Source organism: Apodemus sylvaticus, chromosome 2 (assembly GCF_947179515.1).
Source record: "Apodemus sylvaticus chromosome 2, mApoSyl1.1, whole genome shotgun sequence".
Taxonomy (NCBI): Eukaryota; Metazoa; Chordata; class Mammalia; order Rodentia; family Muridae; genus Apodemus; species Apodemus sylvaticus.
Genome location: NC_067473.1, coordinates 122,942,439 through 122,970,005, shown reverse-complemented (window position 1 = coordinate 122,970,005; position 27,567 = coordinate 122,942,439). Strand labels below are relative to the sequence as shown.

At 49.8% G+C, this 27,567-nt stretch overlaps 1 protein-coding gene across 1 annotated transcript in view; it reads right to left on the bottom strand.

The window, feature by feature from the left end:
* Fgd5 (FYVE, RhoGEF and PH domain containing 5) overlaps positions 1-27,567 on the bottom strand; it is a 97,057-nt gene that overhangs the window by 14,822 nt on the left and 54,668 nt on the right. Inside the window, exons 4-11 of the mRNA XM_052174342.1 lie at positions 24,127-24,185; positions 23,993-24,023; positions 11,426-11,586; positions 11,044-11,203; positions 10,399-10,486; positions 8,237-8,287; positions 7,641-7,699; positions 755-826 (exon numbers count right to left, since the gene is read on the bottom strand). Coding sequence (XP_052030302.1) covers positions 755-826; positions 7,641-7,699; positions 8,237-8,287; positions 10,399-10,486; positions 11,044-11,203; positions 11,426-11,586; positions 23,993-24,023; positions 24,127-24,185 — 681 coding nt within the window. The remainder of the gene's footprint in view (positions 1-754; positions 827-7,640; positions 7,700-8,236; positions 8,288-10,398; positions 10,487-11,043; positions 11,204-11,425; positions 11,587-23,992; positions 24,024-24,126; positions 24,186-27,567) is intronic.

Sequence of the window (27,567 nt, the reverse complement as noted above, 5' to 3'; positions counted from 1 at the left end):
CCTCCCCAAACAGCACTACAAAGGGTCCATTCAGAACATGTCCTTTGAAGGCTTGCTGAACATCTGGACCCGTGCATAGTAACTCCAGCCCCATCCTTCTGAAGGAATCAAACACAGGCTTAGTAAGGACTTCAGAGCACAGGATCTTTCCGTCAGAACCACATATGAGATCTCAAAGAATCCTAGGCTAGCACTATCCTGCCGATGTGGCGCCCTCCCTCCTTCCAACTGGCAATGATGACACTTTTAGCTGTTTTCATGGCTGAGTTGTATGTTTTCCATCTGGAAGCTAAATCGCAAATCAATCAAGCTCTCTCTCACCCCTCCCTTTCTGGGCATGGAACCCAGGACCTTGCACGTGCCATGCACATGCCCCACTCCCAAATGCCACCCCAGCCCCTGTCTGGCTAAGAATGCTAGTTTTATGCTGCTTTCTTGAGGCTTGACTTTTGGGAGCTACTCTGAGCTCTCCTTCCCTGGAAACTTGGAACTAAAAACACTGAGTACCAATTTTTTTTCCTCTCTGGAGAGATACCTCAGGCCAGCTATGGTGAGAACTGACTGGCACTGTTTCTTTAACTGCTCCGAGAGGGCATCATGCAAGGAGGGGTGCAGACAAGCTCCCAGGGTGGTGCACCATGTCCCCCACCCCTCCTAAACAGCACCTGCAGCCAGAGCCGTCTGGGGCCAGCCCAGCTGAACAATGGGCTTATCAGAGTCAAGCCAGCCCTTGTCCTTGCCAGGCCGCACTCACCCTTCCTGGCTGGAGGAGGTCCCCTTGGCCCTGCACACTGTGCTCGATATGGACCAGCTTCTGCAGGTTTTCCTGTGGGCAGGAACAGGAGATGGTTACCCTTCCACTCCCGCACCGGGCACCGGGTATCCTCTGAAAGAGGACATTGCTTCCCCTTCAGAGGAGAAAAGACCAGTCTAAATCCAAGCTCCTAGAAATGGCAGGCAGCGTGGGCTCTTCAGCCTGGGATCTCCCAGAGATGAAAGATGAAGGGGCGGTCACACAGTGACTTGGCCACAGTGAGAGGAATGGGAGGCTGGCAGAGAGAGGGCCAGCGAGAGACGGTTCGGTGGGGAAAGGCACTTGCTGCCCAGCCTGATGACTGACGTTCAATCTCTTAGAACCCACTTGGTGGAAAAGGAGAATGCTGTGAGTTGTTTGTTCTCTCATCTTCAAGCATATGAAAACAATACACGTAAAAGAGAAAATTATTTTTTTTGAAAGAAGGCAATTGAAAAGTCCTCCACTTTGTGAAGGTCACGTGTGGGCGGTAACACAGTTCAGGGTAATGAAGCTACAGACACTATGGAGAGGACCCAAATGGCAAGCTCTCTCCTAGGTGTTTGTCAGGCACTGAGGGCACATGGGAGGGGCCAGAGTCCTGTGAAATGGCAGCGAGGGAAGCTGAATATAAGGTTTCAGCACTGGGGAGGCTAGAATCCCACTGTCCCCTCCCCCAGGCAAAGGCCATGTGCTCTGAGAAGAGGGCTCCGTGTTGTCCCCTGATAGCACACAGAAGCTGACTAACCCAGAGAATGGGCAAGGACCTGTCCAAGCCCAGCCTCAAGGCCAAGCCAGCATGGGGCTGGCACAAAGCACTAGGCAGCCAGACACGCCCTCCCTCATAGAAGGCATGCACGGGGAGAGGGTCCTCCTACCTAGGGAGATTTCTGGAAACAAAGACTGGAAATGAATGTAAGAGGGATAGGACCTCACAGACACATGAGCTATGGAGAAAGATGAGGCTGCTAAGGATGGAGATCAGACTATTCCCAAACCCAGACCATAACCTACGATTGGCCTGAATCAACTGGCCACTCTCCCTGAGTCTCACCACACATAGTACAACCAAAACCAAGATGCAAATGCTGTTCCTGTCAGCCTCCACAGAGCTTATGTTCATAGTGCCTGATATTCAACCAAGAGTCACAGGAATACTTTGATTGCAAGGCATTAAGAAACCAAGCTGAAATAGACCTAAATGTTTCCTCCTGGATAACTAGCTTTCATAGGGCTACAGAGGCTGCTGGGGGAAAAGCCATCAAAGTATTACTCAGACACAAACGGTGTATGCTACAATACTGACCTTCTAGGTATGATGTGCACACTGGTACAATCGTGACATGAAGGCTAGGCACTAACCAGCCACTTTTGAACTGGATTTCCACAGGAGGGAGTCACATCTGTCACTGTAACCCTAGCCCAAAGCCCATGTTTTTAGACAGGCCCTGGGAGGGAACCCACTACTGTTGCCTTGATAAATGGAAATACTGTCAAAGCACATTCTAATTATTCATGCTTATACATCTGTGGCAGAGGATGGCCCCCATCCAGAGACAGAAACCAGAAGGCTCCCGCCTGAGGGTCCCAAACGTGTTCCTCTGAGCAGCAGCGGTGGTCCTATCTGTGTTCTCAGGCCTCTCCGCACTCCTGGGTGGTTAGCTACCTCCCTGCGCCACCTGGATATGGCAATCTGTAGCAGAGGATGGTCCTCGGCTAGAGACAAAAACCGGATGGCTCAAGTTTATATGTATAAATTAATGCTGCCCTCAGTCTTGGTCAGAGAAGCTTCGCTCTACAGCGGTCAGACTCCTGTTAATGTGCTGAGTTTAAATGACTCAGTTGTAAGTGGGAAATCTACATCCACCCCTTACTCCTAAGGCTCAGAGAACTCTATGGGGTGGGGAGGGCAGTCACAGAAAAAGTCTAAGGACAGGATGATGGAGAGGAGTACCAGGAAATGCCATCTTCCAGATGTGACCTGGTCATTGCATTTATCAGCCCACGGCATCTACGGTCACCTGCCTGAGATCTGCCCAATACCACACCAACATCAGTCAACATTCCAGCAGGAAGAACTAACTAGACTCGGTGAGTTACCACAATGACAAAAAGAACACAAAGGGAGACATATACTGGAGATGCTTGGGAGGATTAGGAGGGAGCTTGTGGTAGTTATGGTCAAAATATATCTTTATGTGTAGGAAGTTATCAAATAACGAATGAAAGATATGTTAATTTTTAAAGAAGAAAATCATGAGAACACATATCTAAAACCAAGTTAGGTTGTTGGGTTGGTGTTGAGGGGGGGTGGGCTGAAAAGATGGCTCAGCAGAGGACACTGGCTGCTCTTCCAAAGGACCTGGGATCGAGTCCACGGACCCATATGCCAGCTCATAACCATGTGTAACTCCAGCTCCAGGGGATCCAATGACCTCTCGTGGTCTCCACAGGCTCCAGGCATACATGAGAAACAGACTTATATGCTGGCAAATACCCATATACATAGAATAATAAAATAATGAAAAATTTAAAATACTAAACCAGGAAGACAAACCCAACTCATTTTTCAGGGAGAAAGCACTCCACACATCCAGAACAGGTGACAGGTGTTGGAGCTCTGAGCCAAGGACCGTAGCAACTATTATGTTAGAGGGTCAGGTGCAAAGGTAGATGCCACATATTAGCAGATAGAGACCTTCATTGGGGCTGTGGACCTCACAGGGGGCTTCGGGGAAATTAAAAACAAAAACATGCATCCTACAATACCAGACATGAAAACTCTTTACGGGTTTGGCTATGAACTGAACCAGGTTGAGGAATAACAGTGCTGGGTCCCCTGCTGGACCTATGATCTATCTTGCCATGGTTTCTTGCCTCTAGTGACAGTGCCAGTGATAGGTTGCATTTTGTCAGAGTGGGCCTCCACCTTTTTTTTTTTTTTTTTTTTTAAGACAGAGTCTCTTTCTATGTAGCTCTGGCTGTCCTGGAACTCACTATGTAGACTCAGAGAGATCCACCTGACTCTGCCTCCCAAGGGTTAAAGACATGTGCCATCACACCTGGTAACCCACTTTATTTTTTTAAGACATAGTCTCTCACTAACCGTGGAACTCACTGGTGCAGCTAGGCTGGCTGGCCAATATCTATGTCTCCAGTGATTGGATTATAGGTGCCATGCCCAGCTTTTACATGGGTATGGGGGACTGAACGCAGAGCTTCATGTATGCATTCATAGCAAGCACTTTAGCCACTGAGCCATGTCCCCAGCCCGTTTTCACTCTGTGTACTAGAGATCTGTCTTCATGGCTTCTGGCTCATCCTTCCCCAAATCAAACCACACACACACACACACACACACACACACACACACCTTATACAGCTTAAGTTGGCCTTGAACTTGCAGCCATCTTCCTGTCTCAGCCTTTTAACTTCTGGGATTATAAGCATGAGCTACTGTGCCCAGCTAATGGAGAAGATATCATGGCATTCAGAAGAGAAGGACACACACCACAGAGGGCAAACATAACCATCACAATGACATTCTTAGCAGAGACTCTGTGAGTCAAAAGACAGTGGTGCCCTATCTTCAAGCTACTCAGAAAAAAATGGACCAAACCAGCTTTTAATATCCAGGACAAATATTTTTTTTAAAGGTGAAGGTAAACTGCACAATTAACTGCTTGAGAGATGGATGGTGGGAAGCAGGCTCTTTCTTGTGGAGTGAGGGCTTTTGGCAAGCAGAGCAGCTAGAGCCATCTGGGTGATTGGAGTGGACAGACCGGTTAGGCATGGGAATACCCACACTATCCATGCACACATCTATACATAGGTCCACAGACACGTAACCTTTTCTTCACTCTGTCAACCAGGAGTTCCCAACAGAAATGAGAGCCTGCGGACAGTACTCCTCGAACCTAGAGCTTGGTCTCTGGGCTTAACCCCCAACTCTCTCTTATTCAGGGACCTTGGGGAGAGAGTTTATCCTAAGACAGGGAAGGAAATAGGACTATGAGCCTGGAAAGTCCTAACGTTCTTGTTAAGGAGGTGGCAAACATGTGACAAAAGAATGAAGGAATTAACAAGAGACTAAGGGGGAGCACAGGTCAGCTGGGAGAGTACTCCAGAGCCATTCTTGCCAAAGGAAGTCTTCCATTCAATAATATTGTGGGCTTAAAAATGTTTTACATTGGGGCTGGAGAGATGGGGTGGTTAAGAGCACTAACTGCTCTTCTGGAGGTCCTGAGTTCAAATCCCAGCAACCACATGGTGGCTCACAACCATCTGTAATAAGACAGGATGCCCTCTTCTGGTGTGTCTGAAGACAGCTACCGTGTACTTATATATAATTAATAAATAAATAAAGATTAAAAGATTAAAAAGTGTTTTACATTGATCCTTCTTTATTTGAGAAACAAATCAATGTGGGCTAAAATAAATACCTGTGAATTGTTACCAGCATAAATGACTGGACTGTTTATATTTGAGGATGGGCTGTATCCATCATTGAGGGGGAGAGATACCTCCTATGAATGATTTCAGAATAATAGGAGGTTGTCAGCTTAAAGGAAGAGGGAACAGGTTTCTCAGTACAACTTACATGTGGGTTGTGCATAGTGACTCTTTGGTCTCATAAAGAGGAAAACATCAGATTCCAATACTGGGCACCTGCAGTATACCTGACAATGCTCCCTCAAGACCTTCACAGTCCTCAAAGTCAGTGAACAACTGAGAAACTGGCTGTAAGTGAACCCTTCAAAGATCTAACAACCAAAGGGATAAATAATGGACCAGGGCACTGGGTCTATGAGAACTTAGGGTAATGATGCCATTTCCACACTGGGTCTTAACACAACCAGGACTCCACGTTCATAGAAAACACTAACAACAGGGAAACAGTATAAACTGTGGGAACTCTTGGCACTATCTTCTTAAAATTTTCTGTAATTTAAAAATTGTTTTAAAAAATAAAATATGTTCAGAAAGTAGCGTGCTGGGCTGCAGGGGCTGGGTGGGGGTAGCGTTTATGGAGGACAGAGCTTCAGTCTGGGAAGATAGAGACATTCTGGAGACAGGCTGTGTGACAACTGTACAGTCTGACTGTAGGCTAAGGCTTAGGAGAGGTGACACACACCTTTAAACCTGGCACATGAGAGGCAGAGACAGGCAGATCTCTGTCTCAGAACAAATCACAACAGCAGCAGCAATGACAACTGGCTACAGAGTCTGCAAAGACAACATACACATGGCTGACAGGTGTAGGCAAAGGTGTTCATCATCATCACTCACCACTGGGAAATATAAACCAGATCCAGGAGACACCACCTCCCTCAGAAGAAGGAGCAGTACTGAAGAAGAGGGGAACAGAGACCCCTGGTGGGATACCAGCATGTTACACCTTATGGCAATTGGTATGGTGTCTCTGTGTCTGCAAACCCCTAAAACTACTATGTGATCCAGCAGTCCTACTGGATATGTCTAACGCAATCAGAACAGGCATCTCACATAGATATCCACACTCACTCCCATGATTACTGCAGCACTGCTCTCAACAGCAGAAAAACCTAAGCATAGATGCCGGTCTACAGATAAGTAGAAAAGAAAATGCCATCCGTTCACACAACAGAGTATGGTTCAGCTTGAAAAAGAATAAAATCTCGTCATTTAAACAAAAGAACGGGAGATCACTATGCTAAGCGGAGATAAGCCAGGCACAGAGAGACAGCACCCTCTGATCTCCAGAGCAAGCTGCAGCGGAAGCTGGCCTCACGGGAGGTGAATGTAGAGATCACTACCAGAGACCAAGGAGTAGGGAATGGGTGGGTAGTGTTGCTCACTGGGGACCAACGTACAGTTATGTCTTCCACCACAGCATGTGCCTCACCTTGAGAGAGTCAGGAATGGCTGCCCCATCCCTCCTATGGGTACCATGCATTGATCCTTACCTCTCCCTGAGGAGGGGAGACATTTCATGCCAACAGAGACAGGCCTTCCTGAAGCAGGATGTGGAGACCACCACCAGATGCTACAGCGACAAGGGCCTGGCCTCTAAGCATCTCTTATCTTTCAGAGCTGCACTGAGGAAGCCTCACTGTATGCATAGGATGCCAAAGTGACAAAGAGTGAGGTCCGACCCTCTGGGGGAAGTAAGAGGACCAGATGACTGTGACAGTTTGAACCTCCTGGAAGCAGCTCCGGCAGCTAACCTGTGTATTCAAGCCTGTTCCTTCAGCTTCCCACCCTGGCCAGCTCTAGCCTGTTCCCAGATCTAGTCCTGTCAGCCACACTAAGTGACAAAACACAGCTGATGTACCCTAGATCTCCTAACTCCAGCCTCTGCCCTGGCCCTTTCTTCCTTGTCTCATCTATGCACATGCATGCAGAGCCCTCCACAGCATGTCCTCTTATCAGAAGTGATCCTACCTCCTCTAAACCCTACCTTTGGAACACTCCATCCTGTGACCCCTCATTATCCATAGTTATTTACATCATGGTCACTGCTCTGCTGAGCTCAAGGCCCAACTTCCATGGGCGGTGTCTCCAGACTCGGTTTCCTATTCTGTGTGGATTCTCTGTGTACCCACTGTAGCACATCTGCCGAGAATGCCTTGGTGTTCATACCGCTGTCACCCTCTTCTACTAGTTAAAGACGTGACTGATGGATTGCTGAATTCTCCCATTAGGTTAGGACTCAGCCTCAGGCTCACACAACAAGTGTCAGGCCAGAACCCAAGGTTCTTTTTTGCAGGGCCTCAGGAGACAGACAGTGGGGTAGCACAAGGCAGGTGAGAAGAGTGAAGCAGGCCTTGGACCTCACCCTGGAGAAGGAGCCGATGGTGGGACTTACCCCCTGTTCCATGCTTTCGTTGGCACGGTCTGTCACTTTGGAGATGAGAGTCAGAGCACCTGGAGAAGAAAGGACAGATTGCAGCTCTGTGAGGACTAGACCGGCTTCTACTGCCCTTGCCTCTTCCCTGTGTGTCTCTTCTGTGTTCTGTGTGGTGGGCCATGGAGATGGGATGACACCAGATTTTCACATTATTAGCAATAGGCCATGAATCTGAGCCCAACTCTTCCATGACTGCCTCTGTTTCCATGGCTGCTGACTACAGGTCCACCTGGTAGGGGCTGAGGCACCAGCCCAGAAGGGATCATGGCGTGGTTAAGACAGCAGTGAATGTCTTAAACAACACATACTTCTTAGATCACCCAACTGTGTTACCTCTCTTCCTCTGCTGGTCAGACCCCCAGGTTCCCACAGATAATGATGGCAGAGGTTATCTCAAGAGACTTGAGGAGTCTGTCGGATACCACAGAGGTGTCATATGTGGGACACACACAGCTGTGCTGTTCTAGGTCTACACTGGGCACTGGTGTAAGCTTGAGTATTGAGTACAGGAGACACAAGAGGTGTACTTTCCTCTAGAGTCTCTCCAGACTTACTCTGAGTGTGGTCGTACTCGGCTGAGTCTGGACACAGGTTGTTTAAATAATCTGGAAGGAGAGGGAGAAACAATTGTCAATTTTACCAGCAAGGCAGTCCCCTGCCCTCCACAGTGACCTCCACCAGAATGGGGCATCCACTTTTTCAACACATTAGCTCACCCCAAGACCAGGACCCTTTTAGCATCCCAGCCACCACTACCAGTCACTAACTCATTCAACCCACATCTGTTCATGATCTGCTGTGTGCTTGGTATGGCGATACTTCTGGGGTACAGGCTCAAGAAAGTACTTGCTGTCTATCGTTTTCTGGTTACAAGACATGACAAGCTATACAGCGTTATCTTACAGTGTGACTGTATTACAGTGGCTTCACCCTGGTAGGGGCTGAGGCACCAACCCAGAAGGGAACATGGCATGGCTAAGGGAACAATGAATATTTTAAACAGCGCATCCTTCGTGGACCATCCAACTCTATGACCTTCTCTTCCTCTGCTTGTCAGAGTCCCCCAGCCCTACCCCCCCCCAGCTAAGGATGGTAGATGTCATCTCAAGAGGCTTGAGGAGACTCTAGGGGATACCCTAGAGGTGTCATATGCAGAATATACTCAGCTGGGCTGCTCCATGTCCATATTACACGGAGGGGCGTTACCCCCCCCCCCCCACACACATGGTCCTAACCCTGCTAGCCACCTTGCTCCTTAAGGTCTGGCCATACAGGCTGCCCCTTGAACATCCCAAGATTGTTCCAACCCTTGGACCCCTTGGCATCCTTTCTAGAGCTTTGCACCATTTCTTTGCTCAGATCTTTGCTCCATGTCACCTCCTTGGAGAGGTCCTCTCTGCCGTATCTAACACATCAGCCCCCTTCCCTGACCCTGCAACCACTTGTATTTTTCAGTAGCATTTTCAACACAGATATTATATATGCATATATTTTAATATATTTGCATATTTAGAAATAAAATCACTGCTACTGGAGATGAACCCAGGGCCTGGCATATGCTAAGCCCAGGCCTTGTCCTAGTGTTCTAGCTCTCCATTTTCACTGTCATTTGCTACCATTGCCAGCATCCAGCAGAGGGCTGGCTAATAGACAGGACATAGTAGCTACTTCATCAATTGAATGAATGGATTCTTTAGACCTCAATCCCAGCACAATTTCCTTGTGACCCATGAAACTGCATGTGCCCTGCCCCACACGGGGTGTCAGAAGGACAACTGTGGGAGTTGCATGAACAGGATAGGGACTGATTCTATGTGGGAGACCGTATACAGTGAGTGGAGCTCCGCACAGAGGTGGCGGGATGGGGGGCAGATAATCTACAAGACAGGGAGGGCGGGCCTGAGCCTGAGCCCTGAGAGGCTACTGTGGTGGTTTGAATGAGAATGTCCGTCCACCCACCCATAGGCTTGTATGTTTGCATGCTTGGTCACCAGAGAGTGGCACTATTTATGAGACGGATCGGAAGGATTCTGAGGTGTGGCCTTGTTGGAGGAAGTGTGTTATTGGAAGTGGGCTTTGATGGCTCAAAAGTTCATGCCAAGCCAAGTGCCTGCCTGCCTGCCTGCCTGCCTGCCTGCCTGCCTGCTAGTCATAGACCCGTGACTAGCTCTGAGCTCCTTCAGCACCATGTCTACCACACTTCCTGCCATGCTGATAATGGACTAAACCTCTGACACTGCAATCCAGCCCCTAACTAAATCTTTCTCTTAGAAGAGCTGCCTTGGCCATGCTGTCTCTTCACAGCAGAAGAACAGTGACGAAGAGTTATTCACCGATAGGCTAAAGAGAAGAGGCAGCCAGAGTGGCAAAGGGACAGAAGGCGAGAGGGAGGCTGGAGAGCTGTCACAGAGCTGGGAAGGACAGGCCTCAAGAAGCAGGATGCAACAAAGTGTCAGGGGCGGCACAGACCTGAGGTAGAACGCCCACTCGTCTCACCTAGGAAGGCAGCTTTTCCAAGATGTCAGCTGATTTAGGAAATGCACGGTGAGGGTGCCACTAGGTTTCTGGGTTTGGGGATGGGGTGAGCAAGGCTGAATCTGTGGGGCCCTGGGGATCTGGAGCAGTGCCATCGTCCCCACACCTGCTTACACACATGAAGGGAGGTCCTTATTCCCATGTTACCCCACCTCAGTCCGCCTGGGCCCAAATGGCTCACCAGTGAGCAGCACTTGGTACTGGAAGAGGCGCTGGACGACACGCAACATGCGATGCTTCATGTTCTGGCCGCCCCCTTGTGAACTCTGCTGCTTGGAGAGGGAGGAGAGATGATGTCAGAGACCCCGCCACCCACAGGCCACCCTCGTCCTGCTTTCTGACCAGCTGCAATCTCCCACATTGTCAAACCCAGGCTGTCTTCCTCCAGGAAGCCCTCGTGAATCATCCCCCCCCCCCCCCAGGTTCACGGTCATGCTCAGTCACTTCTCTGAGGTCCTATTGTGCCCAACATCAGTAACAGAGGTAAGCTCCCCTGTGCCCTCTCAGGAGCTAGGCTTCCAGCTTGTGGGCAGTGCTAACCATTTCCTTGGTTATCCATTGACTGGGCCTGTGCTTGGTTGGTAGCAATGGGAGAAGTAATTGTAAGACTCTCCTGTGGCCTAGCCACCCACTGCCTAGCAGGGGTCATTCTGTTCTGGGTTCCCCTCCTGTCAGGTGGGCATTGTAGCTCCTGCTGGGTCTCCCCACCTACTGCCTAGCTCATTCCTCCTGTATGTCTCATTTACTTCTCTTAAGTCTCTCCATGTTCCCCTGCCTGGGCCCCAATACCTGTTTGCAGCAGGGTCTCTAAAGATCCAGGACCCACCTCAAATTCCCGGACGGTGGTGGCCAGCCGGGATGAGAGTAGGCAGCTCTCGGCGAGCAGCCCCAGGTACCTGTCAAATTGCAGGATGTGTGCCGCATGATGTTCAAACTCCTGTTCACAGGCCAGGAAGATGTCGGCCACCTGCGGCTGGCCCTCCCCACTGTTAGGGAGAGGACAGGCAATGAGAAGTCAGCCTTGGGACAGGCGAAGGGTGAGAGGAGGGGTTCTAAAGGCAGTTTCGCTTGGGGTGCACACAACTTACCACCTGTCGCTGGGCTCCCTGTTTGTCACCTGGAGACAGCGTTTTGCATTTGTGGAGGTTTTTGTCTGTCCCCCCACCCCTAGGTGGCATAAGTGGGGTGTGGGACCCCAGGCTGCTCACCAATCCCCCAGCCTCTGCTCCAGGCTCTCCAGGATGCCCTGGTGAAGGTCACAGATAGCTGGGAGCTCCCGTAGGCCCTGCCGCAGCTCCTCCTGGGCCAGTGGCTCTCTGCCCTCTTGCTCTATGTTCTCCAAGGCCCTCAGGACAGCTCCATGGAAATCCTGCAACCCCAGAGGCCTGTTATGCATGGAGGGCCCTTGAGGCTCCAGATCCCTGACCTGCATAGAGGCAGCTACAAGAGCTGAGGCCAGTGTCATTGGCTCCACACTGTCACCTGTGGACCAGGAAGGCCGGCTTGTACCCACTTGGTATATGGCTGTATTTGCTATTCACACAGAGCAGTGCCAAGCTGTGGTGACTTGGCTGGTGCCCTTCTTTTACAAGACAAGGAATTAGTCAGTGATTCTTTCTCTAAGAAAATACATAGTCCTTACTTTCTAGTTCCTCAAAAATGGAACTTTAAGAAGGCAGAGCAGGACCAATGGGATGGCTCAGTGGGTTAAGACATCTTCTGCCAAGCATGACAAGTTCGACTCCTGAGACCCACAGATTGGAAGAAGAAAACTGATCCCATTAATTGTCCTCTGATCTCCACATGTGTACAGTGACATGAATGTGTATACACACATACACACTCATAACACTTAGATATGTACAAACACACACACAAAGTATACTTTCAAAATTTAAAAATAAAAGATGCAGTAGATCAGATGTTTAAGGTTATCTTGGACTACAACAGAGTTTGAGGCAGGTTTAAGCTACATGAGACACCATCCCCCAATACACACACACACACACACACACACACACACAGAGGCACAGAGGCCCACAGGAGTCTGTGTCAGGCACCTGTGTACCGACCTGCTCTGTGGGCTGCTGAGTCTGTTAGGCAACCTGATCTCTGGTCGAGCTCAGACTTAAAATCCCAGTGACCCAGAAGATGACTGTCACCTGCAAGTGATGGCAGGGGTTTGGCCACACTCTGTGGGCCTCTGGCTCCTGTCACATAGCTACTCCCCCCCCCCCTCCCCACAATTCCCTGTAGAGTGGACTGTGGCTATCAGTCACAAAGGAGCAGCACCCCAAGCCGTTCCACAGGTATCCCCAAGCTCTCAGACCAAGCCAATGACCTGCTGTCAGATCCTGTCTCACCCCAGAATTGTACATAAGAATTTTATCCAGAAGGAACAAAGGTGTGCAAGAACTACTCAGTCAGCTTCTGTCATAAGAGCTGTACCTGAATCTCCCCCTCCCTCCTTCCTCACCCCCGCCCCACACTCCTTGCTATCTAATAAGCTGACTGACCTCTCTAGGCCTAGCCCAGCCCAACTCAGCTCAGGGCACAGGGCTATGTGGAGCATGAGACAGCAACTGAGGAGACTGAGGTGGAGCCAGCTGCAGCAGGGGAGGCGGCGGAAACAACTCCCCCTTCCTGCTCACACTCTCTCCCCTTTGCTTGAACCCTCACACCAGGCCGGTCCAGAGATCTCTGTGGAAAGCCTCCAGTACACAGGCCCACACTGCTCCTGACTTCTCTTCTTGTCTAGTCTAAGGTAAGAAGGAGCCTGACACGCCCTTTGTCACTTTCTCCCCTTAGATCGAACACAGGCATTAACTCACAGCATCCTAAGGATGGGGGAGCGGGGAGAACAGGGGAAACTCAGCTTTTCTCACAGGATGTGGCTAAAACATTACTTTAGCATTAGCTGTTGCTATCCCTTGCCGTACATGATTTGAAGACTACACTTTGTCACTTGTTCTAGTTTGTTTTCTATTACCGTGATAAAACCATGACCAGAAGCAACTTAGGATAGAAAGGGTTTCTTTCAATTTACAGCTTACAGTCCATCATCTGGAAAACTTAGGGTAGGAACCTGGAGGCAGGAACTGAAGCAGAGGCCATGGAGGAGTGCTGCTTATTGGCTTGCTCCTCATGGCTCTATTAGACTGCTTTCTTATACACCCCGGGCAGTATCAAGAGAGTAAAGACAAGGACCGGGACATAGCTCCACGGTAGAGCACTTGTCTAGCACACTTAAGATACAGGGTTCCACCTAATATGGATGGATGGATGGATGGATGGATGGATGGGTGGATGGATGGATGGGTAGAGCTTGAAAAGGAATAAAGAAGACCTAAAGAATGAGAGAAAATGTTTGTAAATTCTGTTTGATAATAGACCTACTTACATGGTTACAAGAAAAAGGACTTACTACCCAAAAGAAAACTGGGCAAAAAGCTTTAAAAGACAAGTCTCCAAAGGGTCAGATATGATGGTCAAGGAGCTCAAGAAAAGATACTCTGTACCATGTGAGCTTAGGGAAACATGCAAAACCAAGCCCACACCTGCCAGGCTCACGAGCTCACAGTAACTGGCATTACAAGTAGAGACCGGAGGCCTGTGGGATGAGGGTGTGTACCTGCATCCCCTGCACTGAGCCAATCCCTTCTGTGGGAGCCTCATACAGCTCTTGAAATTCAAGAAACAAAGACTTGGGACTCTCAAGAAAGCAGAGCTGAGGCTATATAAGCCACACGAAAGCTGTGAATGATAGACAGGGAGCAGAGATGCTTCAGTGGCAGAGTTGTCTGCAAGCTACACAGGAGACTCTGGTAAAGCAGCTTCTGAGAGTCACTGCCCACTCTTGGGTGGGACTTTTTGGTGATGCAGCTGATCTTGAGTCAGCCATGTTCCTTTAGCATTAGCTGCTGCTAGCCCGTGCCATGCAGGATTTGAAGACCACACGTTGTCCCCTCTTCTAGTTCCTTAAGTAACTCCAACAGACTCACTGGTTCACCAGGCAGGACTTGGAAGATTTGGGTGATTAGCCCTTTTAATCCAGGGTGACTAGGAAAGACCATGTGACCCTTTAAAAGATTACAGAGTCACTGTGAGACCCAGGTGTGAGCCCAAGAGAACTGCTGACATACAAGCTCCCTGCAGTTTACCATTACACACAAGTAAGAACCCAAACACCCATCCTCTGCTTAAGGTACAGACTGTGCTACATCCACAAAGGACGACTCAGCGTTCAATGGATGAAGTACTAATGCATGCAAAGATGGGGGAACCCTGACAGCATATGCTAGGGGAAAGAAACCAACCACAAAGATTCCATTTAAATTAAATGCCCAGAACAGGTACATTTGTAGAAAATACTAACTAGATGGCCTGGAGCGCTAATGCATATACCCTAGTGACCTCTGTCATTGGCAGGGACAGACATTTTTTTTTTTTTTTTAATGATGGAAGCTGTGTCTGTCTGTCTTGCACACATACATGAGCTCTACTGTTAAAATTAATTCACTTAGTACAGGCAAGCTACAAGAATATATTTTAAAAGCAATCAGTTTTCAGACTCTCCTTGGGGATGGTAGCCCAATCGGAATACCATACTTTTTTTTTTTTTTTTTTGGCGTCTTTTTTCTAAGCCCTCCCAGGGTTACCTACTGCCTCGGTGATCAGGGTTATGGAGGAAGGAAGAGCAGCACGGACACACAGGAGGCACGAGCACCTGCGCAGGCCCTGGCCTTCTCCATGGGTCTCCCTGTGGCCCCTGCTTCATCCCTTGCTAACCATGGAGAGAGCAATCATGGTTCCTTGTTGAGCTAAAATGTGTTCCCCCTAAAACTTCCAAGATGGCAGTGATCTCAGTACGCCTTGAGGAAACAGCAAGACCCAAAAGATAGAAGGAGGGTTTTATCTGCTAAGTTAAAACATAATTCCTAGCAGGACACAGCGGAGCACACATTAGGAGGCTGAGGTAGGGGGTCATGAGTTCGAGGACAGCTTGAGCAATACAATGAGATCCTATCTCCAAATGACCACAATGAAAACAACAATTTCCTAATAGTGACCACAGGCAGGGAGGTAAGATAAGGAGGAGACAGGCATAGCCAGTTGAGGAGGTTGTCTGGGCTAACCTTTGGTCCCCAGAATTTCCTGCTGCCACTCAGCCCCACGAGGGCATCCTTTCTTAAATTTCTTCCCTATGCTTGCCCACCTGGGTCACCAGGGCTCTGAGTCCCTATGAGAGCTGACATATGACATGAAGTTATTTCCTAGATGGTTCAATGTCTCCACACCCTCCCTCTGGAGTTGATCCCTTAGGTTCGTCCCTGCTTTCTGCTAGTCAAGACCCATCTCCTCAAAAAGCCTTCCCTGACATTGTTCCTCCAGGTCATAGGGACGCCACTTTCCTTCCCAGGGCTCTGTAGTCAGAAAATGCTGGCACTATTTCACCCTAGCTGTGCGACCCAGGGAAAGTCACTCACCTTCTCTGAGACGCAATATCTGGGCCTGTACTCTGTTATCTCTTACAGATATATAATGTGCAATCAAATGAGACAACATGTGAAGGGTTGGCACATAGCAGTCACTGACCCTGTCAGGCCTGTCATCTTGGATACTGACTTGGCCTATGGAGGAGGAGCTGTCTGGGGGAAAGATGGGGGATGGGTAGGAAGACAGTGCCACATGCTGATAAGTAAACTCATAAGTCCTGCAGACCCTGAGTTTGCCTTGAGGACCCCGAGAGGGTCACCAGTGGGATCAGCCCTGACCAGAAGGTTCCAGATACTTTACTGCAGTTCACACCACCTGGGAGAGGGAACAGTGTTCTCAGTCAGAGACCCACAAATCCTGAATCATATACCTACTTGTGGCCTCAGCCAAAACTTCTATCCTGCTCAGGGTACCCAAGCTCTACCTCATCTATGTCTTCCCTGGAGAGACCACATCCATTTACTTCCTCAGCCATGTCCCCAGTCATGCCCACCATGTTTGGGCCTTCCTCCGGAGTCCTTCACCTTACATCATGTCTGCTCTGCTTGCATGGCCACTACAGAACCCCATTCCCCTACCTCCCTGGGGTCAGTCCAGCCCCTCACCACATAGTCAGTCACTAAGGGCACAGAGTTGGTGGCCTTTCCCAGCATGCCACAGTACTTCTTCCTGGAGTTACCAACAGCTTCTCAGACATTATGAATGAAGCTTCATATGGCGAGAGGCTCTCTACCTGCCCTTTCCTGCTGGTCTTAGCTTTCTCATAACACCCTCCACCTGGCTGGGGACATCTCTCAATTCCCAACAGGCTCACCCCGCTGGCCTCAGGGCCTATGCGCATGCTGATCACTACAGTAGCAAGCCTCCCTTCCCTGGATACACCTTCCCCTACACTCCTTCCCCTACACCAGGAAAACTGGGCTGCACACTTCAGAAGTGTCCCACCCTATGTTCATGGTGTTCCCACTAGGCATTGCCTCTTCTCAGGCCACCTACTCTCCATGAGGGAGAGCATGGGACAGATGTCCAGCCAGAGAAGTACACTCAAAAACCACACTGACCTCAAAGGGCTCAAGCAACACAGCCCCCAAAGAGAGAGCCACCTGGGCCAAGCACAAATGACAAATGGCATAGTCCCCAGCCCATGGTGGCCTTGTGTTGTAACACAAGTCCCAATCCATCTAAGAAAGTCAGAGAAATGCATCTTCCCAGCACAGAACCAGAAAACCAGCAGCAGCGGGAGTCTGGGGAACCACAACCATGAGGCAAAGCAATCCTGTGCTGTGACGGAGGGCTAAGTTAGAAAGAATCCCGAAAACCTACAGGAACGGGTCAACAAATGCATGGGGTGTGGAAGTGCCAGCCAGGAAGGTACCAGGGGCAATAAGAAGCATGAAACAGTACAGGAGAGGAAGGTCTGGCCACCTGCCCTTGGAAACTCTTCTGCCCACCCATCACTGTGGCTTTGGAGCAAAGTGGGAGAAAGGAGGTAGCTGTGGAGAGCCTGTGGCTCGGAAGCCATCTATTAAGCTACTACCATGGGGATGAGACAGGTAAGGAGAGCCCGTGTGTCCTTGGGGTGCTGGGCAGGAGGTAAGCATTGTCGGATGCACACTAATAAACATAGCTAAAACAATGCTTTCAACAAGTTCATGTTTTAAGTCCTATTGATGTTTATCTTCCTGTAAACAAACACAATGTTGGGAGATGGACTACTTGACTCCTTGGTTGGCGGTGGGCTCAGTGGGTGTCCTGGCTACCTTGAGCAGAGAACTGTCAATCAAATTGCCAGCCTGCCAAGCACCAAGCAGCCCAGAGACCCCATGAGGAAGCCACGAGATGATAGTGGCTACAGAAATTGAGCTCCTGTACATGTACCCACAGCCACAACAGTCTTAAGTTGTGTCTTAAAGTTTACCAAGGACTTTCCCAATTATAAGTCCCATGAATCCTATCAGACCCCAAACCATTTCCTAGAATAACAGAGAGTGAGAGCTATCCCTGGGTTTATGGGCTACTGTGAATGGTATGAAAGGAGTGGTGCTGTGTGACTTGTTAAAGTACAGTGATCCATTTACACAAAGGTCTGCTGTGGTTAGTGCAAACACCTCTCTGGCTATAGAAACAGACTGCCCAGGTCATCAGAGAGCCACTAGAAATGCCCTCCTGTGATGTCCCACCTGTAGGGCAGATAGTGGCAGTGCCCAGCCAGCAGTAACACCCACAGCCACAGAAGAGTGGGCTATGAGGCTGAGTTCTAGAAATGGTGGTGCTCTGAGGTTTCCTTGGCTTTGGGCTTCAAGGGCAGCAGAAGAGATGGGAGCTACAGCATTGGTGGCAGAGCCTGGGGCTCATATTACCTGTGAGAGTGTCAACAGAGCAGTCATTTGAAGGGGCAGTGACCAACCACAGTGGTGGCAGCAGCAGAATTGGTGACCTTAACAATGAAGGCTCTTAGATACACTGGGCCAGCAGTTATCACACCAGCCACTGACAAGAGCTGGGGAATTCCAGGTCCCTGGGCCCAGAGGTATAACCAAAGCTGCAGCCACAGGGCTGAGAAGTACCCAGTGTCAGATCACAGTTCAGCTATGTCCTGCTCCCTGTCCCCAAAGTCAGGCTGCAGGGGCTGCAGTCTTTCTCTGAGGGCCAAGAACAGAGAGTGACTGTGAGCTTGCAGTTCTCACAGAGTTGCGTTCTCTCCCTGCCCACAGCATCTGCATGGAAAGTCTATCCCTTCCCACTGCCCAGATCCAAGTCAGCCTTGGGTTACAGCTAAATTTATCAGTGCCTCTTTGGCTTCTAGTGCACAGGATGGGATTTGGAACTTACCTCCCACCAAACACACCTCAAACCCACAAGAGTCAAAACTCCCTTGTCCTATGAGACTGAAGGCTCCCACTCCCTTCTGATGCTGCCCCGGTACAATATGACAGTTCTTCTGTATTTTGGGAACGGAAGAACTAAGGAGCTGTCTCTCTTTCTTCAGGTCCCTGATTACACCACATGTGATGGCTATCTCTCCTAATGTTCATCTCAGGACCTTGTCCTGGCTGCCTGTGGCTGAGAGCCTCTAACTTCCCTGAGGCACAATTTCATCTCACCTGCCTTTTTATGAACCTTCCTTGTTTCCTTCCTTTCTTTCTTCCTTCCTTCCTTTTTTTGTTTTTAAAGATTTCTGTTTATTGTATGTGTAGGAATGCTTGTAGTCTGCATAGCATGTGTATGCAGTGCCAGAAGAGGACATAGGATCCCCAGAAACTAGAATTACAGACAGTTGTGAACCCCAATGTGTGTGCTGGGAATTGAACCCCAAGTTCCTCTGCAAGAATAACAGGTGCTCTTAACCACTGGGTCAATCTCTTCGGTCTGAAACCTGCTATTTTCTTTAAGAGACAACACCCACTTCCACTTCCTAGGTCTACACCAGAGATCCGACTTGAGGCAGGAGAGTAGCGTTGGGGGTGGGGGGTTCCACCTGTTTCTGCTGCCAACACTGGCTGCTGCCAAATGCTAAGGGTAGTGGAAGCTGCCAAAGCGCTACCCTGAAGGAAGCTCTTCTCACCTACGCACAGATTCGATCTGTGTAGAGCAGGAGACTCACCTACCCCCAGCAGACTGGGAACAGGGAGGGATTTTCTGGGGTACCTACTATCCTCTCCTCCAGCTGAGCTCCCTAACAGACACAAAGAAGTCCAGCCAGTGAGTCGTACTTAGCTTTGCCCACCGACTCCTATTTGCTCTGGCTTCCTCCTGAGGCGCTGACAAGCCACAGGAAGAAGCTGTCCAGTGGTACCCTAGGCATCTTCAAGGGAACCAGCGCCTGCTGGGAGTCAGAAACTTGGTTTTCTCCTTCCTCTACTTTCTGCCTGAAAGATATATGATGCAGGGGTTGAATGGGATATGGGTATGAAGGTTACAGCAGCTATCCATGTTCACAAGGAAACTATGAAAAACATGTAGTTTCTGAGCTGTGGAAGAACCTCCAGTGTTACCTGGGAGCTCCTCCTCCTGGGCTGACTCCATGTGAGTGAGGATAACCTCTAAGCCACTTAAGCTGCCATATTTGAAGTTTTGTTACTAGAAATCAAACACAGTTCCTAAGAGACACAAAATCATTTTGAAAAGGCATCTATGGTGAATTATGTTTTCCAAAAATGACCACAACAGTATCTCCTACAGGATATTTATGCAATGTGTGCTTGATAATCCTCCCAGAGTGGGTACAGATTATATCCCGTGCCCTTGAACTTGGGTGGACCTCTAAAACTGTCTCCACTAGTGGAGTATGGCGGAAGTGGCGCTACGTGACTTCCAAGCCTGGGCCATAAAAATGGCACGCACTTCCTCTGGGCTTTCTCTTGGGACAATCACTCTTGGCACCCAGCCACTGGCTGGGAGGAAGCCCAGACGCGCCTATTTGGATACCACGAGGAGAGGGCATAGGTAAGTTTGTTGGCCACAGGCCCAGCTGAGGCCCCAGACAGTAGCTACCATCTTCCACCAGATGTGTATGTGAAGACACCTACAGGAGACTGCAGACCCCAGCCATCAAGTTAATGCAGGTCTTTGAATCTCCTGGGTTAGGGCCCAGATGTTACTGAGCAGAGATGAGTTTTTACCAAGCTTTGTGAAAATCTCTGGGATAGAGGGTCTGAAAACAAGATGACTTGGGGACTTCACTGAGACCTGTGGGGAAAAATGGCACGGGAACTTTGAGCGGAGTAGGAGCATGCTACTCCATATCACTGAGTCCTGGACATGCTTGTTCCCTGACGCCCCCTGACACCCCCTGGGCTGAGACCTGAGTGAAGAGAAGACACTGGCAATCAAGTGATGGAACTTCTGAGCCAATGGAAGAGCAGGCACAGCTGCAGGACAGCCCACAGCACTTTAGGGGCAGCCGGAAGGCAGGGAGGAAAGATGGAGCGCAGAAGTGTAGAAGGAGGTGCCAAGGGCCGCACGGGCCAGACACCAGTTCTCCAGTTCTTCCCGGTTCTAGGACTTCTCTCAGAGGACCTGACAGCAGCCACTTTCCCATTTGCTCCCCACTAGCAGTCTGGAGAGCCTTTGTCCAGAGGATGGAGCCCTGAGAGGAACTAACAGCTTCTACTAGGTGAAATTTCGTTATAAATGAGAAAACAGAAACAAAGGTGACTGAGGCCAGTGCTGTTCAAAACACCAACTCACCACACATGAGGAAAAACATCTTGACCCCCAGACAGCGGGGCTCTGCAACCTGCTCATCTTGGTTTGGGGTCCTTCCTCTTTGAAACAACCACAGTTGATACGCCATTCAAACCCCACGTCATATATCTTCAGGCTCCACGCCCCTGCCCAGGCCGACCACCCCACCTTCTGCACCTGGTAGAATCCCTCCCTCCAAGCCCACCCATGTTCATGGCACCTCTTCTCTAAGCCTTCCTGGATTTCAAAGTGGAAAGCCTGTTCTCATCATGCCCCTGTAGATTCCACACAAAAATACAGCCCTGCAAATTCCATTTATGCCGAGAGACGTAAGTGTGGTGTCTTCCCACCTCCATCCTCTCCTTTAACAAAAATGACATTTGTCAGGCTGGAGAAATGGCTCATGGGTAAAATGCTTATGGCACAGCCTGAAGATTAGAATTTGGATCCCTGGAACCCATATTAAAGCCAAGCAGTTGCCGTGGTCACCTGTAATCCCAGCACTTGAGAAGCAGAAGACAAGGGATGCCCCTGGGGTGAATCAGCTAGCGAGAATAGCCAGGATTGATAAGCAGTTCAGTGAGAGAACTTCTCTCAGTAAATAAAAGATGACTCAACTTTAGGCCTACACACGTGTGTGCATGCACAAACACACACATGCAAGCATATGTACATATGTGTAGGACACACACACACACACACACACACACTGCAATGAGATATTCTCAAGAGCAAATATGGAGATTTTTCATCTTTGGGACCCCAAGGCCTATTTCAGTAACAATGGCAACCAAACAGTCTATAATATTTCAGAGTGAATGGGGGAGGGGAGAGAATGAGAAGAGGGTATTTAGGGGGAATGAATGAATTGACAGATTCATTGGCAGGTGGATTGACAATGGATGGGGAAGGGTGGGAAGGATGGATGAACACATGGATAAGTGGATAAAGGAAGAGATGAGTAGGTGGATGGGGAAAAGAAGGGTGAATGGATGGAAAGACGGATGGATGGACGGATGAAAGGAAGGATGGATTGGTGAGTCGATGGCATAGAGGGAGAGGGATGGAGCAGTATGCCGATGGTTAGATGGCTGATGGGTAATGGAGCAGTGGGTGGACAGTGGTGAATGGCCGTGTGGGTGTGGCATGTGGTGCCATGGGATGAGGGAGATGAGTGGCCAAAGTCTGGGTAGGACACTGATGGATGTGCAGAAGGGTGGAAGCTTTGATGACTGGGCTCCCGGAAGGACAGAAGGTAGTATCTTTGTCAAGGGCCAGCAAAATGAAGCTCTAGGCTTTGTGGACCACAAGGGTCTTTAAGGGCTCATGCTTTTCTCTGTCTTTCTTCACAAAGATTCAAAAATACAAAGACAATTCTCAATCACGAGGCTTCTAGGTCCCCGAGGAGCAGGAATCAACCTGGGTGACTTGGCTTTGCATCGGCCCCCCACGTTAGCTCTATTGATCATTTGTCAAGTGTGAGACTGAATCCCAGGCCTGCAAACCAGAAAGTCCCCTCCCCTCCTGCAGCACGATGACCTCAGGAGCCCTTCCAGCAGGATAGAGAGCTCTGAGGGAGAACTCGCCATCCTTAGCAAGCAGGATGGGCCACTGGGTTGGGGTGCTGCATCCTCAAGTCTGTGGTCTACTTGAAGACCAGCATCCCTGGCTTGGAGCCATGTGGTGAGGTGCCTGCCACCTCTGTCCACACCGCTCTGATGCGATAAATGCTCGGCAGAACAATTCCAGAAAACAGCTTCTGAACTGTGATTTACTGGCTCTCCCCAGCCCAGGATGGCTCTGTGGATTGCCAACAGCTTTAGCCTCTCTCCACCTGGCAGGAAGCACAAGCACTACAAACTCACACAGCTGTCTCATAAAACAAAAAGCTCCCAGCCTGTGTGAGGCTGACAGGCAGGAGCAGGCAAAGGAGCAGAATTCAGGGCTCCATCCTTCTCTGCCCTTTCAGGAGTGAAGGGGGAAGGGCTGGATACTTCTTGGGGACTTTCAGGTTTAATAACACACAGAACTGGAATCCCAAACAGCTGCCCATGTTAAATCAAAGGACTGTTGTTCTGTTCCCCACTCAGAGATGGGGTTGCTCCTTGCTCACAGCACAACAGCATGATATTTAACTGGTTTACCCAGAGGTCTGGGACACCAGAGGTGCGGGACACTGGGAGATGGTGCTCTGCTCTGCAGATTAGATCATACACCAAAAAAGTGAGTGCGTGTTAGGAAACCCATTTCTGCCTTGGCTCCATCACTATGTGACCCGGGCCGAGTCACTTCCTCTGAACTTACACATCACCACCTGCTAAATGTTGAAAGTGGTCACCGGTGGCCCTGACACCGTTATGAGCTGAGCAGATGCAGCCAGGGAATCAAGAACCAAGGCAGAACTGCATGCAGTGGGGCTGTAACTCCTCAGACACTTGGGAGAGCTGTCACAAGGCCTAAACACCTGTTCTCTCATCTTTGCCGTGTGTAACATTCCCTGGGACCCAGCCTGAACAGAAGCCATCTCCTCAGGAAAGCCTGCCCAAATTCTCCATAATCATGGGCATCCTCCTGCATCCTCAATGATTTCTACTTGCATTCGTCGATGGAGAGCTCCTAGGGAGGAGGGGATCATGGTGACTGAGAAAACCCCTTGATTCCCTGAACAACTGTCATTGTACAGGCACATCACGATCCATGTAAGGACCCAAATATAAGACACATGCATTAAGTTTGGGCACAGTGGTGCAATGCTTGCACACCTGGATGCTGTGAGCCATAGGTTCCATCCCCAGCATCACAGAAACACACACACACACACACACACACACACACACACACACACACACACAAATATCCCCATCCTCAAACTCCCGCCCAGAGCCTTCTGCCAGAGCCCCTACCCCACTCAGGCAGGGAGGCATCCTGCCCAGTACATCCATCAACGGCCCAGGCTTCCCTGAAAAGCCTGACCCAGAGCCTGAGCCACCAAGCCTTTAAATGCAGTCACCCCTGTCCACTCCCTGATTTCTGCTTCTCAGAGTCCAGCCCCGTAAAGGAACCATTAGAGCTGATCAAAATGATGAACTCACCAGGCTTAAGTGCTGCAGCATCTGTACATATCTGTGGAAGGAAAGAGGCATAGGTCTGCATTAACTGCATCCTGGATAAGCTAGGAGGGGCAGGGCTTAGTGTGTAAGCCCTGGGCAGCTGCTAGGGCACTCACGCTTTCTCTGAAGACAGCAGCTCCTGAGCGATGACAAGGGCTCTAGACTGTCCTTCACCCTGTGAGGGAGAAAACCAGGGATAAGCAGGGCTGGTAGCTGAAAAGACAACCCTGAAAGTGACCTTGCTGTCAGAGGTGGGTCTGGGTGTTTGTCACAACCAGTTGTGACCACAAGCAAATGACTCATTGAACCTCAGTTTCATCTATGCATGTGGTCATAAGAAGGACCTACCCAGAAGGCTGCAGAACAAATGCCCTGCATGGTGCCTGACATAGTGCTCAGTAAATGGCCCCATGACGGTGGCATGGGGTTGGTTCCAGCTCCCTGTCCCCCCAGTCCTGACCACCTGTTGTCTCTGTACAAGGACATTCTCTTAAGTGCCTTTCTGGAAGCAAACCTTAATTTCCCCTGTGCAGACAGAGCAACCTATACATTGCTTATGCTCTAACCTTAGAGCTTAAACCTTGTGTGCTTCTAACCCCGATGGGCCCCTGTTGGGTGTGAGAAAGTGGAGAGCTGTCTACGGCAGGCACAGTGTACGGTCAACACACAGCTCTAGAATTAGCTGCTTCCTCCTCTGACTCTTATTCATTAACCAAGACATTCAGTTTCTTTGGGCATTAGTTTCTTCTCTGTAAGATGCACACAGCAATGCAAGGATCTGACGCATGCGCACTGTGAGGAGTCAACAAACACATGCACCTCAGCCTTTCAACTGAAATACAGAGAGAAACACAACAATTCTTCATGCTTGTCCTTCTGATGATGCCCTCCCTACTCAGGGTCTTAGCACACACTCTTCTCTCTTCTTACAATGCCTCTCCCTGTATCTTCTCATCCCACTTTCTGACTCTTTCAGGACCCCGTTCAGCGGTCACGCCCTCGAGCAGTCAATGTGAGCATCCGTATTGTTCACTTTATTATTATTATTATTATTATTATGATGATGATGATGATGATTATCCGTATTGTTCACTACTGTCACAAAACACCTGACAGAAGGGACTTCAGAAGGAAGGGTTTATTTTGGCTCACAGTTCAAGGAATCAATCCATCATGGCAACAGAGACATGGCAGTTGGTCAGAGTGCAAGAAGCAGAGAGAGGAGGGGGCAGCCGCTCTCTTCCTCCTTCTTCCATCCCAAGATGTCAGACCATGGGATAATGACTCCTGCAGCTAGGGAGAGCTACCCTACCCAACTTCCCAACTCCACCCAATCTAGAAACTCCCTCAGAGACACGCCCAGAAGTTTGTTTCTTGGCGATTCTAGATCCTGTCGAGTCTTCAGTATTAACCGTCACAGCTCTAACCTAGAGGACGGCAAAAGTTATTCTTTACTCTTGGGTTACAACACTGGTTTTTGCCAAAGATACTTTCCTAAGCATCTTAGGATAATCAACAGCAGGCATGGCTCTTGTCTTCAGGATAACAGCAAACCCTAATCCCCAGTGATACCTAAAATATCCTCAGACGCTGCCAGGCAGACGTCCTATGTTGATAAAAGTAGATACAGTGTCTGGCATGGATTAGGTGCCAAATAAACACAGCCTTTCCCCAGCTGCCAGTCCCTGATGACTTCCTGGAAGTTTAATCCCTGTGGCCATCACACCAGGACAGAAGGTGTCCTAGCTCAGACTCCCTCCCTTCTGTAGCACACTGCAGTCTCCAGCTGGAGTGTGAAGACAGAGAGAGCACAGAGTGGCCAGGGGAAGCCCCTGGCCCTTGCTGGCCTCTTCCCTCCCAAGGGAACCAAACTGACTCACATCCATCTACATCTGCAGGAGCAGAGCTGGGCTCTCAAGACAGAGGCTCTAACAGGATCCAGCAGGTGGGAAACCCTGTCCAGGGCAGGCCTTGGCAGCCTAGGGGATACATGGCAAAGCGTCCACAGGCAGAGGTAGGCAGGAGACCTAAAACTGTCTGTCTCCTTATAAAATGAAGACAGGAGCCAAACTGGTCTCAGTCTCTGTCAGGACAGTAATTCACATGTTAGTTGAGAGTCTCTGCTCAGATGGTAGAAGATCCTGGTTCAAATCTCGGACCCTGCTTCTTCCTGTCCTTGTGCCTGTGCTCCTCTCTGAACCCCAACTGTCAACAGGAACAATAATTTCTACTGAATGGCATAACAGCGCCCAGGCAGAGCTACCTAGGAACTGCTAAGCACAGGTCTGACCTATGAACACTTGCTAGTTCCCTGAACCTAGCTATTTCAATTGTCTCTTTTCGCAGATGTGGAGACTGAGGCACAGATGAATCCCACCCTTTGCATAGCCAAGATTCCTCTCTAGGTCCAGCTCCAATGTCCAAGCAACAACAAAGTGTCAGCATGGCTAAGCACTCACCCTCCCCTGACAGCCCGGCTGGGTCTAATAAGTCCAGCTTAAGTCCAGGATACTGTTAAGTTAGCGTGTATTTAAGCCAGATGCGGCGGCAAGTACCTACCTCTCGTCCTAGTTGGAGGAAGAGGATCATTTGAGCCCAGGAGTTTGGGGCTAGCCTGGGAAACATGGAGATAGCCCATCTCCAAACAAAACTGAATGAACACACACATACACACACACACACACACACACACACACACAAATGCTTTTGATGCCCCGATAAGCCCATTGTAAAGTCAAACTATCCCAGGTCAGCCCACTGCACTGCACACAGTGAACTGTGCATGCCTATACTCATTGTAGGTGACAAGTGTCCTGTGCGGCACCTGGCTGGGTCAAGCACTCCAGGACTTGCCAGGCTGCCCCTTAGATTCAGCTTCTTCTCCTCTCTGACCCTCAGGACAACCACCACAGAGCTGTAATGAGGCTAGTGCCTGATTCTTCCCCCAAGGCTGTGGGTAGCCCTGCAACTGTGTGACTGTCTGGTCACATGCCTTGGTTGCCTTACCTGGACAACAGGGCGTGGACCCCTCACTTCAGGGACATGGTGATGGTAGGGAGAGGTTGCTCTCTTCCCAGACTTTTGAAGTTGTCGTCATCACCATTGTTAGGACTTCAGAGGGTCGGGGACAGGCTTCTGGAAGGTCCCTGGGCATGAACAGTTCTGCACGTCCCTACTGCCAGATGGGCAGACTCAGGGCGGGACACACAGGCCACTGTGCTTCAGCATGATGATGGATGTGTCTTCACTAGGGAGGCCTGCCAGGCTTGGTGCCCCAGGTTCTCCTCCGAGCTGCTTCTGGGTGGGGCCAACTGGGCCATTTAACAGATGTTTACTTAACCAGGAAGTGAACTTGGAGGCTGAAGGCAGTGTCCAGGGACACGCTTCTGGGAACAGGGCTCCTCCCAGGAGCATGGGGTTGGGGCACAAGGGCCTGCACATGCTATTGCCCAGACCCAGGTTCTGAGTGTTGACAACAAGCAGCTGCCTGCCCCTCCCCAGGGCTAGCCAGTCCTGGCCCTCCTCAGCTCTCCCCAGACAAATCAGCTGTTTTTAAA